The 21593-nt window shown below is 46.9% G+C and overlaps 1 protein-coding gene across 1 annotated transcript in view; it reads left to right on the top strand.

The window, feature by feature from the left end:
- The window catches only part of tmie (transmembrane inner ear), a 239427-nt gene extending 219281 nt beyond the window's left edge, over positions 1-20146 (top strand). Inside the window, exon 4 of the mRNA XM_072468173.1 lies at positions 17515-20146. Coding sequence (XP_072324274.1) covers positions 17515-17852 — 338 coding nt within the window. The 3' untranslated portion in view covers positions 17853-20146. The remainder of the gene's footprint in view (positions 1-17514) is intronic.
- The last annotated feature ends 1447 nt before the right edge of the window (positions 20147-21593 follow it).

Below are 21593 nucleotides of genomic sequence, written 5' to 3'. Positions count from 1 at the left end.
TGGGAGTAGATCCTGTCTCGAAGAATTCTCTCCAGTAATTTCCCTACCACTGACGTAAGGCTCACCTGCCTGTAGTTCCCTGGATTATCCTTGCTACCCTTCTTAAACAGAGGAACAACATTGACTATTCTCCAGTCCTCCGGGACATCACCTGAAGACAGTGAGGATCCAAAGATTTCTGTCAAGGCCCCAGCAATTTCCTCTCTAACCTCCTTCAGTATTCTGGGGTAGATCCCATCAGGCCCTGGGGACTTATCTACCGTAATATTTTTCAAGACGCCCAACACCTCATCTTTTTGGATCTCAATGTGACCCAGGCTATCTACACACCCTTCACGAGACTCAACATCCACCAATTCCTTCTCTTTGGTGAATACTGATGCAAAGTATTCATTTAGTACCTCGCCCATTTCCTCTGGCTCCACACATAGATTCCCTTGCCTACCCTTCAGCGGGCCAACCCTTTCCCTGGCTACCCTCTTGCTTTTTATGTACGTGTAAAAAGCCTTGGGATTTTCCTTAACCCTATTTGCCAATGACTTTTCGTGACCCCTTCTAGTCCTCCTGACTCCTTGTTTAAGTTCCTTCCTACTTTCCTTATATTCCACACAGGCTTTGTCTGTTCCCAGCCTTTTAACCCTGACAAATGCCTCCTTTTTCTTTTTGAAGAGGCCTACAATATCTCTCGTTATCCAAGGTTCCCGAAAATTGTCGTATTTATCCTTCTTCCTCACAGGAACATGCCGGTCCTGAAATCCTTTCAACTGACACTTGAATGCCTCCCACATGTCAGATGTTGATTTGCCCTCAAACATTCGCCCCCAATCTAGGTTCTTCAGTTCCCGCCTAATATTGTTATAATTAGCCTTCCCCCAATTTAGCACATTCATCCTAGGACCACTCTTATCCTTGTCCACCACCACTTTAAAACTTACTGAATTGTGGTCACTGTTCCCGAAATGCTCCCCTACTGAAACTTCTACCACCTGGCCGGGCTCATTCCCCAATACGAGGTACAGTGCAGCCCCTTCCCTAGTTGGGCTGTCTACATATTGTTTTAGGAAGCTCTCCTGGATGCCCCTAACAAACTCTGCTGCGTCTAAGCCCCTGGCACTAAGTGGGTCCCAGTCAATATTGGAGAAGTTGAAGTCTCCCATCACAACAACCCTGTTGTTTTTACTCTTTTCCAAAATCTGTCTACCTATCTGCTCCTCTATCTCCCGCTGGCTGTTGGGAGGCCTGTAGTAAACCTCCAACATTGTGACTGCACCCTTCTTGGTCCTGATCTCTACCCATATAGCCTCACTGCCCTCTGAGGTATCCTCCCGTAGTACAGCTGTGATATTCTCCCTAACCAGTAGCGCAACTCCGCCACCCCTTTTACATCCCCCTCTATCCCGCCTGAAACATCTAAATCCTGGAACATTTAGCTGCCAATCCTGCCCTTCCCTCAACCAGGTCTCTGTAATGGCAACAACATCATAGTTCCAAGTACTAATCCAAGCTCTAAGTTCATCTGCCTTACCCGTATTACATTTTGCATTAAAACATATGCCCTTCAGGCCACCAGACCCGCTGTGTTCAGCAACTTCACCCTGTCTGCTCTGCGTCAGAGCCATACTGGCCCTATGCCCTAGTTCTCCCTCAATGCTTTCACCTTCTGACGTATTGCTCCCTTGCCCACCCCCCTGCCATACTAGTTTAAACCCTCCCATGTGACACACGCAAACCTCGCGGCCAGGATATTTATGCCTCTCCAGTTTAGATGCAACCCGTCCTTATATAGGTCAACCATGCCCTGTAAGAGCTCCCAGTGGTCCAGATAACGGAAACCCTCCCTCCTACACCAGCTGTTTAGACACGTGTTTAGCTGCTCTATCTTCCTATTTCTAGCCTCACTGGCACGTGGCACAGGGAGTAATCCCGAGATTACAACCCTAGAGGTCCTGTCTTTTAACTTTCTGCCTAGCTCCCTGAACTCCTACTGCAGGACCTCATGCCCCTTCCTGCCTATGTCATTAGTACCAATATGTACAACGACCTCTGCCTGTTTGCCCACTCCCTTCAGGATGCCCTCTACCCGTTCGGAGACATCCTGGACGCTGGCACCAGGGAGGCAACACACCATCCTGGAGTCTCTTTCACATCCTCAGAAGCGCCTATCTGTGCCCCTGACTATAGAGTCCCCTATGACTATTGCTCTTCTGCGCTTTGACCCTCCCTTCTGAACATCAGAGCCAGCCGTGCTGCCACTGCTCTGGCTGCTGCTGTTTTCCCCTGATAGGCTATCGCCCCCGACAGTATCCAAAGGGGTATAGCTGTTCGAGAGGGGGACAACCACAGGGGATTCCTGCACTGACTGCCTGCCCTTTCTGGTGGTCACCCATTTCTCTGCCTGCACCTTGGGTGTGACCACATTTATATAACTGCTATCTATGACGTTTTCCACCACCTGCATGCTCCTAAGTGCATCCAACTGCCACTCCAACCGAACCATGCGGTCTGTGAGGAGCTCCAGTTGGGTGCACTTTCTACAGATGAAGCCATCCGGGACGCTGGAAGACTCCCGGACCTGCCATATCTCACAGTCAGAGCACTGTACCTCTCTAATTGACATTGCGTCAATTAATTAGTAAATTAAATTTAAAAGTTAAAAAAAAAGTTACTGTTAACTATATGTTTCCTAGCACTAGATTTCTACTATAAATGTGAAAGCTAATTACAGTACTCTCTGATCTATGGCTTAGATACCCCTCTAAATTATAATTAAGTAATTATGTTTAATTAGTTTAGTAATGTTTAATTTTTTCAATTTAGTGTAGATTCCCAACCAGCCAATCAGATCACAGCTTTTCTGTGATGTCATTTCAGCCCCCCCCCCCCCCTCCCACACACACACACAATTTGAAAAGGTAATAAAAGTAAAAATGAGTAAAAATGACTTACTTGCCTCCTGAGGGTCTCAGATGCTCTCAGGTTCTCTCCCTGCTGAGTAAAAGTTACAGGCCAGAAGAAAGAGAGAGAACAAAACAGTAGGTACACAGCACCTTCTCCCACTCTGCACCAAATTATCTCACTGCACCAAATTACCAATTTTCAAATTTCCACTCTGTATGTGTCTCACTCACTCAGGCTGTGTCACTTTGACATGCGCAACGCTTACTGAGTGCTCTTTCTGTCTGTCTTTTATACAGACGTCAGGATGACTCACACTACTTAAACTTCAAAGAGAAGAATACAATGTGTACCTTTGTGCCCCTAAACAGGCCTCAGGTGACTGCCAGATAACTGCCTTTCAGCAATTAGGGTGGGGGCAGCTTCAGCCAATCTGACACTAATCTGCACACTGCACTTTTGACTGAAAAACAGCAGAATTAGACTTACCACTTACCTTTCCTGATTGGATTGGATTGGATTTGATTTGTTTATTGTCATGTGTACCGAGGTACAGTGAAAAGTATTTTTCTGCGAGCAGCTCAACAGATCATTAAGTACATGAGAAGAAAAGGGAATAAAAGAAAATACATCACTGCACCAAATTACCAAGTTCCAAATTCCCACTCTGGATGTGTCTCACTCAGGCTGTGTCTCTTTGACCTGCGCAACGCAACTCAAGCGACTTGCAGAGTTTTGTGAATTTGGCAATTCGTTAGATATCACAATTAGAGATCGTTTAGTGTGTGGTTTGAAAAATGAGGCCATTCAAAGAAGATTATTAATATAGCATAATCTAAATCTGAAGACTGCATTAGATATTGCTGTTTCAATGGAGCTCGAAGCTAAGGAGGTTTCTCAGCTCGGAAGAAGCACAAGGATCCATAAACTGGCTGCTGGCCAGAAGAAGTCTACCCAGCAACAGGCGTGTCATCGCTGTGCAAAACAGTCTCTTCATAGGCTGATTGCTGGAGCAAGGACAGCTAATGTAAAAATTGTAGCAGAAATGGCCACACAGCAAGAGCTTGCTGGAGTAAAGTTACTTCTCCAGAGAAGAACACTAAAACGAAGATACAGAACTCATTCACAGGAAGAAATACACCAAATTCAACTAAGAAAAAATTAAGTGAAAGAAAAGAAGAATAACCACAATGGAACTAAAACAATTCATTCCGATGAAGAATTAAAGTTGAACATACTATAAGTTCAGGGTGAGTCACACCATCTGTGAATAGTGCCTAAGTTGAATGGGCAACCTATTAAAATGGAGGTCGATTTGGGCGTTGCTGTCTTCCTAAGTCCTAAAATCAGCTATGAACGGGAACTTAAACACCTGCTTTTAAAACCAGCAGATAAGATCTTGAGGACCTATACTGAAGGGATAGTGCCACTAGCTAAGTGGACAATCTGCAGAGCTACCACTCCATGTGATCCAAGGATGTTTTCTAGCTTTTTTTGGCCCTCATGGCTGAAAAGGATTAAATTGAATTGGAGCGCTGTAAACAGCTTTGTTGATTCAAAGTCCGACTTACAGACTATCATAGAAAAATACAGCAGTGTTTTTGAAGACACACTGGGGTCCATGAAAGATGTACAAGTGTCCCTGAAGATGAAGGAAAATAACCAGCTGAAATGTCTCCAGGCTGGAGCTATACCTATACAATTCATCCGAAGGTCGAAGCGGAACTACTGAGACTTGTGGAAACAGGAGTCCTCAAACCCATTACTATGAGTGACTGGGCAACCCCTATTGTACCTGTCATGAAACAGAATAGTACAATTCATATCTGCGGAAATTTTAAGACAACAATCAATCTGGTTCGACGTGCGGATCAATACCCGCTACTATTGATTGAAGATTTTTTTCACAGGCCTAGTAGGAGGACAGAAGTTCAGCAAGATTGACCTATCACAGGCCTACCTGCAAATGAATGTGGCAGCTGAATTTCAGCCCATGCTCATCATCATTAATCACAAAGGCCTGGTCTGCGACAAGAGATTACCTTTTAGAATAACGTCAGCACCTACTTTATTTCAACACTCCAGATCCAAATCCTTAGTGGCTTACAGGAGGTACAGTGTTACCTTGATAATATATTGATCACCTGTGATTGGAGAGGAACTGGAAATGGTATTAAAGGAGGGGTGAGCAAGAAAACATCCTGAATTAAAACCGTACATTTCCAGGAGACTTGAATTAACAACACAGGTGGATATCTGTTCTGCAATCTATAAGCAATCTATAAAGCTTTCTCATCTTGTAAGTCCCTTTGTTTACCGATTCATTGATTGTTTCACAACATGCAATGTGTATTTTGATTTGATTTGATTTTGATTTGATTTATTGTCACATACAGTGAAAAGATACAGTGAAAAGTATTGTTCTGCGTACAGTTCAGACAGATCGTTCCATACATGAAAAAACATACGACATACATAAATACACAATGTAAATACATAGGCACAGGCATCTGGTGAAGCAGACAGAGTGTAGCACTATAACAATAATAATCTTTATTATTGTCAAAAGTAGGCTTACATTAACACTGCAATGAAGTTACTATGAAAATCCCTTAGTCGGCACACTCTGGGTGCCTGTTTGGGTACACAGAGAGAATTCAGAATGTCCAATTCACCTAATGAGCACCTCTTTCGGGAGTTGTGGGAGGAAACCAGGGCTCCCGGAGGAAACCCACGCAGACACAGGGAGAGCGTGCAGACTCCGCACAGACAGTGACCCAAGCGGGAATCGAACCCCGGTCCCTGGTGCTGTGAAGCAACAGTGCTAACCACTGTGCAACCGTGCCACCCTAACTCCGTACTCAGTAGAGAAGATGTATCAAGGGATCATTCAGTCTATAAGAGGTTCATTTAGGAGTCTGGTAACCACAGAGAAGAAGCTGTTTTTGAACCTGTTAGTGCGTGTTTTCAGACTTTTGTATCTCCTGATGGAGGAAGTTGGAAAAGAGAATAACCCGGGTGAGAGGGGTCATTGATTATGCTGCCCACTTTCCCAAGGCAGTGGGAGGTGTAGACAGAGTCAATGGTTGGGAGGTGGGTTCACTTGATGAACTGGGCTGTGTTCACGACTCTCTAGTTTCTTACAGTCTTGGGCTGAGCAGTTGCCATACCAGGCTGTGATGCAGCCAGTTAGGATGCTTTCTATGGTGCATCTGTAAAAATTTGTAAGAGTCAATTTGGGCATGCCGAATTTCCTTAGTTTCCTGAGGAAATATAGGCGCTGTTGTGCATTCTTGATGGTAGCATCGACGTGGGTTGACTAGGACAAGTTGTTGGTGATGTTCACACCTAGGAATTTGAAGCTGTCAACCATCTCCACCTCAACACGATTGATGCTGCAACAGTGTGCACGATATTTTGCTTCCTGAAGTCAATGACCAGCTCTTTATTTTTGCTGATGTTGAGGAAGCGATTGTTGCCGTTACACCACACCACTAGGTTCTCTATCTCCCTCCTGTACTCTGACTCATCATTTTTCAAGATCTGACCCACTACGGTCATGTCATCAGCAAACTTGTAGATGGAGTTGGAGCCAAATTTTGCCACACAATTGTGTGTGTATAGGGAGTATAGTAGGGAGCTAGGTACAGGCCCTGGTATTGAGGACTATTGTGGAGGAGGTGTTTTGTTTATCCTGACTGATTGGGGTCTATGGGTCAGGAAGTCGAGGAACCAATTGCAGAGGGAGGATCCAAGTCCCAGGTTTTAGAGTTTTGATGTGAGCTTGGCTGGGATTTTGGTGTTGAAGGCGAAGCTGTAGTCAATGAATAGGAGTCTGATGTAGGAGTCCTTGTTGTCGAGATACTCCATTGATGAGTGTAGGGCCAGGGAGATGGCATCTGCTGTGGACCAGTTGTGGCTGTATGCGAATTGCAGTGGATCAAGGCATTCTGGAAGTATGGAGTTGATGTGTCTCATGAAAAACCTCTTGGAGCATTTCATAATGATAGATGTCGAGGCCACTGGCATGTTGCCTGGTTCTTCTTTGACAGCGCTATGATGTGGTCTTCTTGAAGCAGATGGGAATGTCAGAACGGAGTAGGGAGAGGTTGAAGGTGTGCACGAACACACCCGCCAGTTGGTCCGAGCAGGAACTGAGTGCACAACCAGGGATCCCGTCTGGACCCGTCGCTTTCCGAGGGTTCACTTTCAAGAAGGCTGATCTGACTTTGGACGCTGTGACGGTGGGTATGGGTGTGTCCGAGGCTGCTGGGGCAGTTGACAACGATTTGATGGTTTTATGCTCCAACTGAGCACAGAATGCCTTGAGTTCATCAGGGAGGAGCATGCTGCAGCCAGAGATTCTGCTCATCTTTGCTTTGCAGCCCTTTATGTTGTTTAAGCCTTGCCACAACCGATGAAAGTCCATGTTGTTAGTCTGTGACTCTAGCCTGGTATTGTCTCTTGGCATTCCTGATGGCCTTTCAGAGATCGTACCTGGATTTCTTGTACAGGTCAGGGTCACCTGTCTTGAACGCCTCAGATCTGGACTTCAGTAGGGAGTGAATCTCCTGATTAAACCGTGGTATCCGGTTGGGGAAACGTGCATACTACCTTCTTTGGCACACAATCTTCTACGCACTTGCTGATGAAGTCTGTGACACTGGTGGCATACTCGTTTAGGTTGTCCGCTGAGTTCTTGAATATGGACCAGTCTATTGACTCCAAGCAATCGTGGAGGAGCTCTTCTGTTGCCTTGGACCAACATTGCACAACCTTCTTATCTGGATTGTCCCGCTTAAGGTTCTGCTTGTATGCCGGGAGAAGGAGCACTGTCTTATGATCTGATTTTCCAAAGTGTGGCCGGGGGATGGATCGGTTGATGCCCTTGATTTTTGAGTAGCAGTGGCCGAGGATGTTGGCGCCCCTGGTGGGACAGGAGGTGTTGGTGGAATTTTGGCAGTACACTCTTGAGGTGGCCTGGTTGAAGTCCCCGGCCACGATGAACGAGGCCTCCGGATATTCTGTTGCACTGTTATTTATATAGCGGTGTACAATTTATCAAGCGCCTTCTTCACTTCCACCTGGGGTGGGATATAGACCGCTGTGATAATGGCTGAAGTGGCCTCACATGGAAGGTAGAACGGGTGGCACTTCACAGTCAGCTATTCCAGATCTGGGAGCAGTAGTTCACCAGGGTCGCCACATCCGAGCATCAGGAGGAGTTGATGAGGCAAACCCCTACACCCTTCGCTTTGCCCGATGATACCAGTGTATTGAGAAGCCTTTGGGTGGTATGGCACAGTCCGGTGAGGCAGGGGTGAGACATGTCGAGAGGGCTAGAACACAAGACCCGGGATGTACTTCTAAAGTATATAAGGCTTTGGTCAGACCCCATTTGGAGTATTGTGAGCAATTTTGGGCCCTGTATTAAAGGAAAGATGTGCTGGCCTTGGAAATGGCCCAGAGGAGGTTCACAAGAATGATCCCTGGAATGAAGAGCTTGTTGTATGAGGAACGGTTCAGGACGCTGGGTCTGTACTCATTGGAGTTTAGAAGGATGAGCGGGGATCCTATTGAAACTTACAGGATACTGTGAGGTCTGGATAGAGTAGACGTGGAGAGGATGTTTCCACTTGTAGGAAAAACTAGAAGAGTAGGACACAATCTCAGACTAAACGGACAAACTTTTAAAACAGAGATGAAGAGGAATTTCTTCAACCAAAGAGTGGTGAATCTGTGGAACTCTTTGTCACAGAAAGCTGTGGAGGTCAAATCATTGAGTGTCTTTAAGACAGAAATAGATAGGTTCTTGATTAATAAGGGGATCGGGGGTTGTGGGGAGAAGGCAGGAGAATGGGGATGAGAAAAATATCAGTCATGTTTGAGTGGCGGAGCAGACTCGATAGGCCAAGTGGTCTAATTCTGCTCTTATGGTCTTATGCCTCCGTCAAACAGAGCACACAGCAGTCCCTTACTTCCGTCTGAGAGGCAAGTCTGGAGTTAAGCTCGTCCAGCTTGTTCTCGATCACTTGGACGTTTGCCACGAGTATGCTGGGGAGAAGAGACTTAAAACTGCGTTGCTTTAGTCTCACCTGCAGACCGCTACGATCCCTTGCTTCCAGGCTGCTTCTGGATGGTCCTGTTTTTTAGACACTGGAGATTTCTGACAAACCGTACAACTACTGTTAAGTGTGATCGAAGTTGCCTGAACGAAGATATCATGGATTCATGTAAGGAACTGGCAAGTTACAAAAGCCAGACTACTTTGTGAATGAAAGCACATATCCTGAGATGGTGATGTTGTGGTAATGATGTTGGACTAGTAAGTCAGTGACCCAGGGTAATGCTGTCGAGATCGTGATTCGATTTCCACCATAGCAGATGGTAAAATTTTATTCAATAAAAAAAATCTGTAATTTAAAGTCTAATGATGATCATGGGCGAAATTCTCCGGAAACGGCGCGATGTCCGCCGACTGGCGCCCAAATAGGCGCCAATTAGACGGGCATCGCGCCGCCCCAAAGGTGCGGAATGTTCCGCATCTTGGGGGCCGAGCCCCAACATTGAGGAGCTAGGCCGGCGCCGGAGGAATTTCCGCCCCGCCAGCTGGCGGAAAAGGCCTTTGTTGCCCCGCCAGCTGGCGCGAAAATGACATCTCGGGGCGGCGCATGCGCGGGAGCGTCAGCAGCCGCTGACAGTTTCCCGCGCATGTGCAGTGGAGGGAGTCTCTTCCGCCTCCGCCATCGTGGAGACCGTGGCGGAGGCGGAAGGGAAAGAGTGCCCCCACGGCACAGGCCCGCCCGCGGATCGGTGGGCCCCGATCGCGGGCCAGGCCACCGTGGGGGCACCCCCTGGGGTCAGATCGCCCCGCGCCCCCCCCAGGACCCCGGAGCCCGCCCACGTCGCCTGGTCCCGCCGGTAAGGTAGGTGGTTCAATTTACGCCGGCGGGACAGGCAATTTATCAGCGGGACTTCGGCCCATTCGGGCCGGAGAATCGAGCGGGGGGGCCCGCAAACCGGCACGGCGCGATTCCCGACCCCGCCGAATCTCCGGTGCCGGAGACTTCGGCAACCGGCGGGGGCGGAATTCGCGCCAGCCTCCGGCGATTCTCCGACCCGGCGGGGGGTCGGAGAATGTCGCCCCATGAAACCATTGTCGTAAAAAAAAAATCTGGTTCACTAATGTCCTTTAGGGAAGAAAATCTACTATCGTTACCTGATTTGTCCTAAATGTGACTTCAGACCCACAGCAATGGAATGGACCCGCAAGCCACTCAGTTCAAAGACAGTAAAAGATGGGCAATGAATGCCGGCCCAGTCAGCAACACCCACATCCTTTCAATTATTTTTTTAAAAGTTTACTTAACTGGCTTATAATAAGGTGCATGAAGATGGAGGAAGATATTTCAGTGTTTTAAGTTGGCTTGGTATAAAACCATACATCGAATAGACAGCATTGAAACAGGCCATTCAGCCCAGCTAGTCTGTGCTAGTGTTTACGGGCTGCATGAATGCCCTCCCATTCCATCTGTCTCCCATCCAAACTTAAAACTTCCCATCAAAGCAACAAAGAGAATTTCATATTGCAGTACAAATGTGCAGCTGCTGTTTTCGATTCCCCCAACCCTCATTTTAAATAAAAGTGACATTTTTTAGCAGAAAAGATATCACACGTTCACTCAGTTGATGCATGAAGACCAACTGGCCAAGGAATGTGTCAGAAAAATAGAGACTGAAATAACTGCACAAATCCAAATATAAGGAACTGAATTAACTTGGGACTATTAGACCTGAATCCTGTAGGTGTCCTTCTGTTCTAAACTGCTCTCTGGGATAATGCATTGTGTGCTTTTTGCACCTAAAAATTTGTCAGTGACAATTAAGGAACAAAAGACACACAGAATAAAGCAGCAAATTCCAAATCATTCTGAGAGCAGCTCGCAAACCAGACATCTCTTTTAACAGCTTGGTTGGCATTTAAACTGCCTTTCATCATTACATCAAATTAGCAAAATTGATGGACACTGATAGCCGATTTATACATAATATTGGGTGAGCCTATCAGTTTGTATTCTTTATTGCAAAGCTGGTTTACTGACTGTGAGCCAGATCCAGGGGGAAAAAACACTCGGTGGGATTTTCCGTTCCCTCCTGTGGTGGGCATTAGGTCAGGCAGGAGTGATAATATCACAAAAAACATTTCTGTCGACATGAAAACAGACTGCGATTGTCCATGCCAGACCTCAATGGCGGTGCACGTTCCCCACCGTGCCGTGCTGGGAACACGATTTAAATAGATTAGAATCTGATGAATGCTCATTATCAAAGCTGCTCTTCAGAATACCCCCGCCCCGCCCGCCCCCCCCCCCCCGCCCCCCCGCCCCATGCTGAATCAATAGGCCACTCTGGCATCTCATTGGGCCAGCGTGTTTCAAAACCACATATAACAGACAGACACTCGATGGTTTGTTCATTAACCTGGTGGTACCTCAGTCTCAGCACCAGGCTTTGCCGGCAGCTCCGCATCACTTTCAGGGGGCTTACTTTCAGAGACAAGACTCTCAGTACCTGACCAGCGATAAAGCCAGGGTGGGTTGTAATATGCTGCGTGTCGAAGGTTCAACACAAGGAAAGGTACTGCAGGGCAAAACCTTGACTGGGGATGGGGGAAGACTGGGGAAGGTTGCACTCGGACGCATGACTTGGAGGGAGGCGGGGGTTGCCAAGGGGAAGGTTCTTCTGGACTACAATTGGGAGAGAGTCTCTTACAGAATGGGAGGTTTGCGGAGCGAAGAAACACTGACCTTGCAAAGATTGTCCTTGTCCCAGTTCCGGGACAGGGAAGGCATGTCACTCCACTGTCAGTCTTGCCCAGCATGGTTTTACTGGGCATGGTCATAACATCACGTGCTTCGGTCCGGGGGACTCTGACATAATAATGTACTAAATTCCCAACTGTACTTCCTATTATACTCCCTCTACACACACAACTGTATGGTCAGGCTGTGTAGCAGGTCCGGGAGGCTTCCAGCGTCCCGGATGGCTTCATCTGCAGAAAGTGCACCCAACTGGAGCTCCTCACAGACGGCATGGTTCGGTTGGAGCAGCAATTGGATGCACTTAGGAGCATGCAGGTGGCGGAAAGCATCATAGATAGCAGTTATATAAATGTGGTCACACCCAAGGTACAGGCAGAGAAATGGGTGACCACCAGAAAGGGCAGGCAGTCAGTGCAGGAATCCCCTGTGGTTGTTCCCCCTCTCGAACAGGTATACCCCTTTGGATACTGTCGGGGGGGATAGCCTATCAGGGGAAAACAGCAGTAGCCAGAGCAGTGGCACCACGGCTGGCTCTGATGTTCAGAAGGGAGGGTCAAAACGCAGAAGAGCAATAATCATAGGGGACTCTATAGTCAGGGGCACAGATAGGCGCTTCTGTGGACGTGAAAGAGACTCCAGGATGGTATGTTGCCTCCCTGGTGCCAGCATCCAGGATGTCTCCGAACGGGTAGAGGGCATCCTGAAGGGGGAGGGCAAACAGGCAGAGGTCGTTGTCCATATAGGTGCTAACGACATAGGCAAGAAGGGGCATGAGGTCCTGCAGCAGGAGTTCAGGGAGCTAGGCAGAAAGTTAAAAGACAGGACCTCTAGAATTGTAGTCTCGGGATTACTCCCTGTGCCACGTGCCAGTGAGGCTAGAAATAGGAAGATAGAGCAGCTAAACACGTGGCTAAACAGCTGGTGTAGGAGGGAGGGTTTCCGTTATCTGGACCACTGGGAGCTCTTCCGGGGCAGGTGTGACCTATATAAGAAGGACGGGTTGCATCTTAACTAGAGAGGCATAAATATCTTGGCCGCGATGCTTGCTAGTGTCGCACGGGTGGGTTTAAACTAGTATGGCGGGGGGTGGGCACGGGAGCAATACGTCAGAAGGTGAAAGCATTGAGGGAGAACTAGGGAATAGGGCCAATATGGCTCTGAGGCAGAGCAGACAGGGTGAAGTTACTGAACACAGCGGGTCTGGTGGCCTGAAATGCATATGTTTTAATGCAAGAAGTAGTACGGGTAAGGCAGATGAACTTAGAGCTTGGATTAGTACTTGGAACTATGATGTTGTTGCCATTACAAAGACCTGGTTGAGGGAAGGACAGGATTGGCAGCTAAACGTTCCAGGATTTAGATGTTTCAGGCGGGATAGAGGGGGATGTAAAAGAGGTGGCGGAGTTGCGCTACTGGTTAGGGAGAATATCACAGCTGTACTACGGGAGAACACCTCAGAGGGCAGTGAGGCTATATGGGTAGAGATCAGGAACAAGAAGGGTGCAGTCACAATGTTGGGGGTTTACTACAAGCCTCCCAACAGCCAGCGGGAGACAGAGGAGCAGATAGATAGACAGATTTTGGAAAAGAATAAAAACAACAGGGTTGTGGTGATGGGAGACTTCAACTTCCCCAATATTGACTGGGACTCACTTAGTGCCAGGAGCTTAGACGGGGCAGAGTTTGTGAGGAGCATCCAGGAGGGCTTCTTAAAACAATATGTAGACAGCCCAACTAGGGAAGGGGCGGTACTGGACCTGGTATTGGGGAATTAGCCCGGCCAGGTGGTAGAAGTTTCAGTAGGGGAGCATTTCGGGAAGAGTGACCACAATTCAGTAAGTTTTAAAGTGGTGGTGGACAAGGATAAGAGTGGTCCTAGGGTGAATGTGCTAAATTGGGGGGAAGGCAAATTATAACAATATTAGGCGGGAACTGAAGAACCTAGATTGGGGGCGATTGTTTGAGGGCAAATCAACATCTGACATGTGGGAGGCTTTCAAGTGTCAGATGAAAGGAATTCAGGACCGGCATGTTCCTGTGAGGAAGAAGGATAAATACGGCAATTTTCGGGAACCTTGGATAACGAGAGATATTGTAGGCCTCGCAAAAAGAAAAAGGAGGCATTTGTAAGGGCTAAAAGTCTGGGAACAGACGAAGCCTGTGTGGAATATAAGGAAAGTAGGAAGGAACTTAAGCAAGGAGTCAGGAGGGCTAGAAGGGGTCACGAAAAGTCATTGGCAAATAGGGTTAAGGAAAATCCCAAGGCGTTTTACACGTTCATAAAAAGCAATAAGGTAGCCAGGGAAAGGGTTGGGCCACTGAAGGATAGGCAAGGGAATCTATGTGTGGAGCCAGAGGACATGGGCGAGGTACTAAATGAATACTTTGCATCAGTATTCACCAAAGAGAAGAAATTGGTAGATGTTGAGTCTGGAGAAGGGTGTGTAGATAGCCTGGGTCACATTGAGATCCAAAAAGACGAGGTGTTGGGCGCCTTAAAAATTATTAAGGTAGATAAGTACCCAGGGCCTGATGGGATCTACCCCAGAATACTGAAGGAGGTTGGAGAGGAAATTGCTGAGGCCTTGACAGAAATCTTTTGATCCTCACTGTCTTCAGGTGATGTACCGGAGGACTGGAGAATAGCCAATGTTGTTCCTCTGTTTAAGAAGGGTAGCAAGGATAATCCAGGGAACTACAGGCTAGTGAGCCTTACTTCAGTGGTAGGTTAAATTACTGGAGAGAATTCTTCGAGACAGGATCTACTCCTTTTTGGAAGCAAATGGACGTATTAGTGAGAGGCAGCATGGTTTTGAGAAGGGGAGGTTGTGTCTCACTAACTTGATAGAGTTTTTCGAGGAGGTCACAAAGATGATTGATGAAGGTAGGGCAGTGGATGTTGTCTATATGGACTTCAGTAAGGCCTTTGACAAGATCCCTCATGGTAGACTAGTACAAAAGGTGAAGTCACGTGGGATCAGGGGTGAGCTGGCAAGGTGGCTACAGAACTGGCTAGGTCATAAAAGGCAGAGAGTAGCAATGGAAGGATGCTTTTCTAATTGGAGGGCTGTGACCAGTGGTGTTCCGCAGGGATCAGTGCTGGGACCTTTGCTGTTGTAGTATATATAAATGATTTGGAGGAAAATGTAACTGGTCTGATTAGTAAGTTTGCAGACGACACAAAGGTTAGTGGAATTGCGGCTAGCGATGAGGACTGTCAGAGGATACAGCAGGATTTAGATTGTTTGGAGACTTGGGCGGAGAGATGGCAGATGGAGTTTAATCCGGACAAATGTGAGGTAATGCATTTTGGAAGGTCTAATGCAGGTAGGGAATATACAGTGAATGGTAGAACTCTCAAGAGTATTGAAAGTCAGAGAGATCTAGGTGTACAGGTCCACAGGTCACTGAAAGGGGCAACACAGGTGGAGAAGGTAGTCAAGAAGGCATACGACATGCTTACCTTCATTGGCCGGGGCATTGAGTATAAGAATTGACAAGACATGTTGCAGCTGTATAGAACCTTAGTTAGGCCACACTTGGAGTATAGTGTTCAATTCTGGTCGCCACACTACCAGAAGGATGTGGAGGCTTTAGAGAGGGTGCAGAAGAGATTTACCAGAATGTTGCCTGGTTTGGAGGGCATTAGCTATGAGGAGCGGTTGAATAAATTTGGTTTGTTCTCACTGGAACGACGGAGGTTGTGGGGCGACCTGATCGAGGTCTACAAAATTATGAGGGGCATAGACAAAGTGGATAGTCAGAGGCTTTTATCCAGGGTAGAGGGGTCAATTACTAGGGGGCATAGGTTTAAGGTGAGAGGGGCAAGGTTTAGAGTAGATGTACGAGGCAGGTTTGTTACACAGAGGGTAGTGGGTGCCTGGAACTCGCTACCGGAGGAGGTGGTGGAAGCAGGGACGATAGTGACATTTAAGGGGCATCTTGACAAATACATGAATAGGATGGGAATAGAGGGATACGGACCCAGGAAGTGTAGAAGATTGTAGTTTAGTCGGGCAGCATGGTCTGCACGGGCTTGGAGGGCCGAAGGGCCTGTTCCTGTGCTGTGCTTTTGTTTGTTCTTTGTTTGTTCTTTGAGAGTTGCAACGAACTGAGCAATATTTTCACCTTTTTATTCCTTCAATGAAAATGAAACCTCGCCGCAATAATCAAGGGCTTTGTTGAATAATAAATTGCTACTATTTTCACCAGATCTTGATACATCTTGGGCTGGATTCTCCATTATTGGGACTATGTCCCAATGTCGGCGTCAAAACGGTGGAGTTTCACGCCAGAAAAACTGGCATGAAAGGACCACTAATTCCTAGCCCTGCAGGGGGCTAGCAGGGACCCGGCATAGATCTCGCAGCTTTTGCTGCAGATACAGGCCCCCACACCTCCGGGTTGGAGGCCGCACATGCGCACGGCGGCGGCCTCCAGTGGCCGTGCCGTGCTCCATGCTGGACTCAGACCGCGGGACTGGATCCAAAAAGAACCCCCCCCCCTCCCCCCCCCTCCCCGATAGCCCCATTTGCAATATTGTGAGCAGTTTTGGGCCCATATCTAACGAAGGATGAACTGGCCTTAGAGGGGGTCAAGAAGAAGTTCATAAGAATGATCCCCGGAATGCAGGACTTGTCACTTGAGGAGCGGTTGAGGACTCTGGGTCTGTACTCATTGGAGTTTAGAAAGATGAGGCATGGTCTTATTCAAACTTGCAAAATACTAAGAAGCCTAGATAGAGTGGACCTGGAGAGGATGTTTCCACCAGTAGGAGAAACTGGAACCCAATGGCACATCCTCAGACTAAACAGGTGGTCCTTTAAAACAGCCATGATGTGGAGCTGCCGGCGTTGGACTGGGGTGAGCACAGTACGAAGTCTTACAACACCAGGTTAAAGTCCAATAGGTTTGTTTCGATGTCACTAGCTTTCGGAGCGCTGCTCCTTCCTCAGGTGAATGAAGAGGTATGTTCCAGAAACACATATATAGACTTCGTACTTTAAAACAGAGATGAGGAGGAATTCCTTCAGCCAGAGAGTGGTGAATCTGTGGAAATCTTTGCCGCAGAAGGCTGTGGAGGCCAAGTCACTCAGTGTCTTGAAGACAGAGATAGGTAGGTTATTGATTAATAAAGGGATCAGGGGTTACGGGGAGAATGCAGGAGAATGGAGATGAGAAACATATCGGCCATGATTAAATGGCGGAGCAGACCCAATGGGTCAAATGACCTAATTCTGCTCCTATGTCTTTTGGTCTTATGGTCTGGATATTTAAGAGCCAATCCTGCACTTCTTTTGAACCAGGTTTTCATTCTTATGACCAGATCATGGGCGAAATTCTCCTACCCGCCCCGCCACATTTCTGCCCCGACCCGCCGGCGGGATGCTCCGTTACACCGGCCGGTCAATGGGGTTTCCCATTGTGGGGCAGCCCCACGCCGTCGGGAAACCCCAGGGCGCCGGCAAAACGGAGACTCCCGTCGGCGGAGAATGACGCCCCAGATTCCCATCCAACTGCATCTGCAGCTCATCAACCCTTCTAATTGCACTTTGTCTTTTTACATATATGCATTTTAAATCTAATTTAGACCTTATTACGTTCCCTTTGCATTTGACCCCACCTAATACCTTTTTATTTCTTACTTCAGTGACATGGACCCTGCAGGTCCTTTGGAGGTACAGAAATTCCTGAGGAAGTTCAGGAGTAGTCCTAAACATGCTTCCAGGACTGATAATTGCTAGATTTTGAGCTGTAATGGAGCAATCTTTAATCAGTGTCTTTTTGTATTTTGTAGCTGCAGCAGAAGTGGAAAAAAAGGATGAGATCCCTACTGTCTCCGCAAAGGTTCCCGCTGATGGGTCCAAAAAAGAGGTCAAGAAGAAGGAGGAGCAAAAGAAGAATGGAGTTAAAGGGGAAAAGGATGGATCAAAGGATGAATCAAAGAATGAAGCCAATAAAAAAGGAGCTGGACAGAGAGGGTTAGCACAGAAAGGAGCTGGACAGAAAGGAGAAGGAGCAAAAGCTGGTGGGAAGGCCAATGCTAAGGGAGCTGGTAATGCCAAAGCTGGCGGGAAGGCAGGAGTGAATGCGAAGGGTGGACCAAAGAAAGCTCCTGGTAAAAAGTCTTCCTAGTTTCTTGATACTGGACATTTGAACCTCTAGACCTTGGCTCCAAATCCAACTCCAGAAAAAGGGAGCAAATGTCAGCTCTCCATGTCAGCTCTGAAAGAATGTGAACTTTGACATAAACTTGTGGGAAAACAGTGCAGTAAACATATTGACACTTGTGCAGAAGGTATGAAAGATGTGTTAAGGTTGAGCTCTGCGGTAAATATTCAGGGAAATGTCAAGGGGGCACACTTCTCCGCCAGGTCAGCAATGTGCAAACAAGCTAGGGTAATTCATCTAGATTATCTCTTGAGAGGGTTGGTATGGGTCTAATATAACTGAGCAGTTCTTCCATGCAGCTTTCAGTGAGAGAGGGTATTCATCGAGTAGATGGAAACCTTCACGTTTTCTGCCTTTTCTAAATATTTTCAAAGTTTGTTATTAATTAAGTTGCACTTTCCATGACTGTCAATAACCACTGAATCTTCACAAGCATCAGGTTCTGTTTCATTCTGGGTATAATTAAGGGAAGGATGTTGCCTGAACAGTCACGGTCTTGACTTCAACAGATGAATTGGGTTCAAATTTTGCAAAAACGAAAATGGTACAGTACCTCCTTGTTTGTAATTTAGTCCCTGATATAAACATGTAAAAATAAAGAAGCAGGCACAACCAATTCATCAGGTTTAACCTCTGTTTTGAGCAGTTCTAAATAACTTGCATTTATAATTTGCAGAGGAACGAGAGGTTGGAAATAGAGGCATTGATAAAGTGACTAATGAGATCATGAGCAGGCTCATTATTAAAACAGGAGCAAAGTAGGAACCTGAACAGTGAAAGCAGGTGACGCTGCAGGCGGCCATAGGATTCAGAAGCTGTGTTTGAGAGGTTTATACCTGAGAATGGACCAGGCTGGGTCTGGGCAAAGACAGTCAAGAGAATGGTGCCCGATGGAAGTGATGACTCTGCTGAGGACTCGAACAGAAATGGGGAAGAACTATAAAGAGGCCAAAGTTGGAAAAGGGAATGGACTCGGGCGGGAGGAAATTGTGGGAGGTGAACAGGTTTTAGTGACAAAGATATTCAGCATCAGATGTGAGAGTGGTGGAAGAGGCTATTTGAATTGGAGAAAGGAAGCTTTTTTATGACTGTCAACTCTAAATGATGATCTCGGAGTAAAAGAATAACTTGCCTCTGGAGAGTAACAATGGCCAATATTTTTGATGATTTTTTAACCTGATTTTCAAGTCTAATACAGGCACCTAGAGGGCCACTAAGGTAGACATGTGCTTATTTCATGCTGGAAGCATGCCTCCTGTCATATTAATACTGTTTGAGCCTGTGATTGATGATAGTCATTTTGCATGGAAATTGGTGATCAGGATGTTTGTTTCAGACCCCTTTGGCCAGATTAATCTGTGAATGACAGTGGTATGTAATGGGCACACTGTGGGAAGTTTCTTAAGGAGTTCAGTAGTCGAATCAGAAATCTTTAAAGGGTTCTCTGGGGGCTCCCGTTTGAAAGGTAGATTTGCGTCTGTCACTTACTTTAATGGGGAGGCTGGAGAATCAGGTCCTCCTCGCCCTAGATTCTTACAGATCTCTCAGCTGGCATCCAATCCAGTTGGTTTTTCTGCCACCTCCATGATCAGCTCGATACCTTTGGGATCATGAATGGTGCGCACAGCTCATCGGCACTATCCTAATGCCACAGGCATGACAGAGATGAGAACATCAGAATGTCAGAAGGGAGCAATTGAGCGGTTAGATAGAGGCAGCAGCAGAGTGGCATGTGGAGATAGGAAAAGAGGGAATTGGAAGCTGAGAGCAAGCCAGGAGGTAGTCCTTAGGGTGGGAAGAAGTAAGCTGCATGGATCACTTTGGCAGCCAAGTCAATTCAAAGGTGGTTTGACTCGCAGGATTGAAGCTGAATGGAACTCTGTGTTAGATTTAATTCCTTAAGGCACGCTGATATATACAATATTCCGATTCTCGGTCAACAATTGGTCATTGAGCCTGGTTCATTTGCTCTCTAGTAAAATGAATGGATGACAAATCACAGCCTGTGGAAGTTGACATTGTGATGTGGGTTTTGTAATGGATGGTGGAATCACCCTTTATATTTGTCTCTGACTTTCTAAGCCATCAATGTGCTTTTCTTTAAATGTTGTTGAAAAACAGTCTCTTTGATTTGCTGCTATGTTGCTTCTTTTTGTTTACTTGTAATGATGAATCGTTAAATTTGCCTTCATCTGTAACTCAGGTCTTGATGTCTGGGGCCCAGGAGGTAGGCCCAGTGAGTTTTATAAGTGCACTAATAAATGTGGAACCAACTGTAAATAAGTACCAATAGTTAGAATCACTGTCAAATCATTGCCTTTTCTAAGTACAGTACAGACAATTCTACCTACAAATAAGGCTCTTCCATGCATTTTAGACGATATAGAGAGTTGTAGATTTCTGTATCAACGGTTTATATTAATGAATATTGTGGATGAGGGTTTATAAACATTCCATTACTTCAGTGATTGACCAGTAATCCAAACTGTAGAGTTTATCGGCACTGGCACATCTGTCTATCCCACAGGAGCAGCTTTTCAGTTACCAGAAGCCAATGAAGGGCTCCCAGGTACTTGCGTGCCTGGCCATTAGTGTAATGAGATAGAGGTGGGGATATTCCCCCCTCCCAGCCACGTGTTTCTCAACGGAGGGAGGCAGCCAGAGAATCCTGCTGCCAGTGAACAGCCGGAGAATTCCGGCCAGAGAAAATGCTGGGAATACTCAGTAGGGCTGGCAGCCTCTGTGGGGGGAGAAACCACATTAACCTTTCAGGTCAGTGACCTTTCTACTCTTCTGATGAAAGGGAACAGGTCTAAAACGTTAATTCTGTTCCTCTCTCCATGGAGGTTGCCAGATCAGCCGAGTGTTTCCAGCACATTCTCTTTCTATTTCAGGTTTCCAGGATGACCATTTGCATTTTGGATGAGGGTAAAGGAGCAGGGAGCAGCAACTGGATGTTAAAGGAATAATGGGCAGAGATTCCATGAGCTCAATACCAGCTGATGCTCATTGGGGTTAGACGCAAAGAGTTCAACTAGCTGGAGTGCAGTCAGGAATCTGGTGACGTTTTGAAATAATTGAGTAGGCTTTGAAATCAGGATGGGTGGGCTCTGAAATCATCAGGAGGGGCCGTAAAATCACCAGAAAGTGCTTTGAAATCATCTGGGGGCTCTCAAATCACCGGCGTGAGGGGTCTCAAATCACTGAGGGGCTCTGAAATCATTGATGGGTTTCTGAAATTATTGGGGGGCTCTGGAATCATCGGGAGGCTCCTGGATGCTTCACAAATTTCATTATTTACTTGCATAGTAAATGTGCTGGAATCCTTTATGAAGAAAATCTTAACAATGCACTGAGAAAATTATAGGGACCAGAACTTGCAAGGTGTGGCGATCACAGACAGGAGCTGCATATTGTGTGTGCAACTTTCCGAGTCAAACCTCCTCAGAAAAGTGCAGTACAGCAGGCTCCTGAGGTTTTCAATCCCGGACAGCAGGTAAAACATCTCTTTATTTACAGCACCAGCTTGGGCAGTTGGAGGTTGGGGGGTAGTTGCATTGTTGGTAGGGTACTCAGGGCTGTAGGGTGGTAGTGGGGGGGGGGGGGCAATGGAGGGTACTGAGGTGGGGCAGGGATAGTAGCAAGTTGGGGGAGTCATTGATGATAGTTGGGGGGGGATCAGGCAGTGGTCAGGAGGGTATCTGG

Source organism: Scyliorhinus torazame, chromosome 11 (assembly GCF_047496885.1).
Source record: "Scyliorhinus torazame isolate Kashiwa2021f chromosome 11, sScyTor2.1, whole genome shotgun sequence".
NCBI lineage: Eukaryota > Metazoa > Chordata > Chondrichthyes > Carcharhiniformes > Scyliorhinidae > Scyliorhinus > Scyliorhinus torazame.
This window is presented reverse-complemented; position numbering and strand designations above follow the sequence as displayed.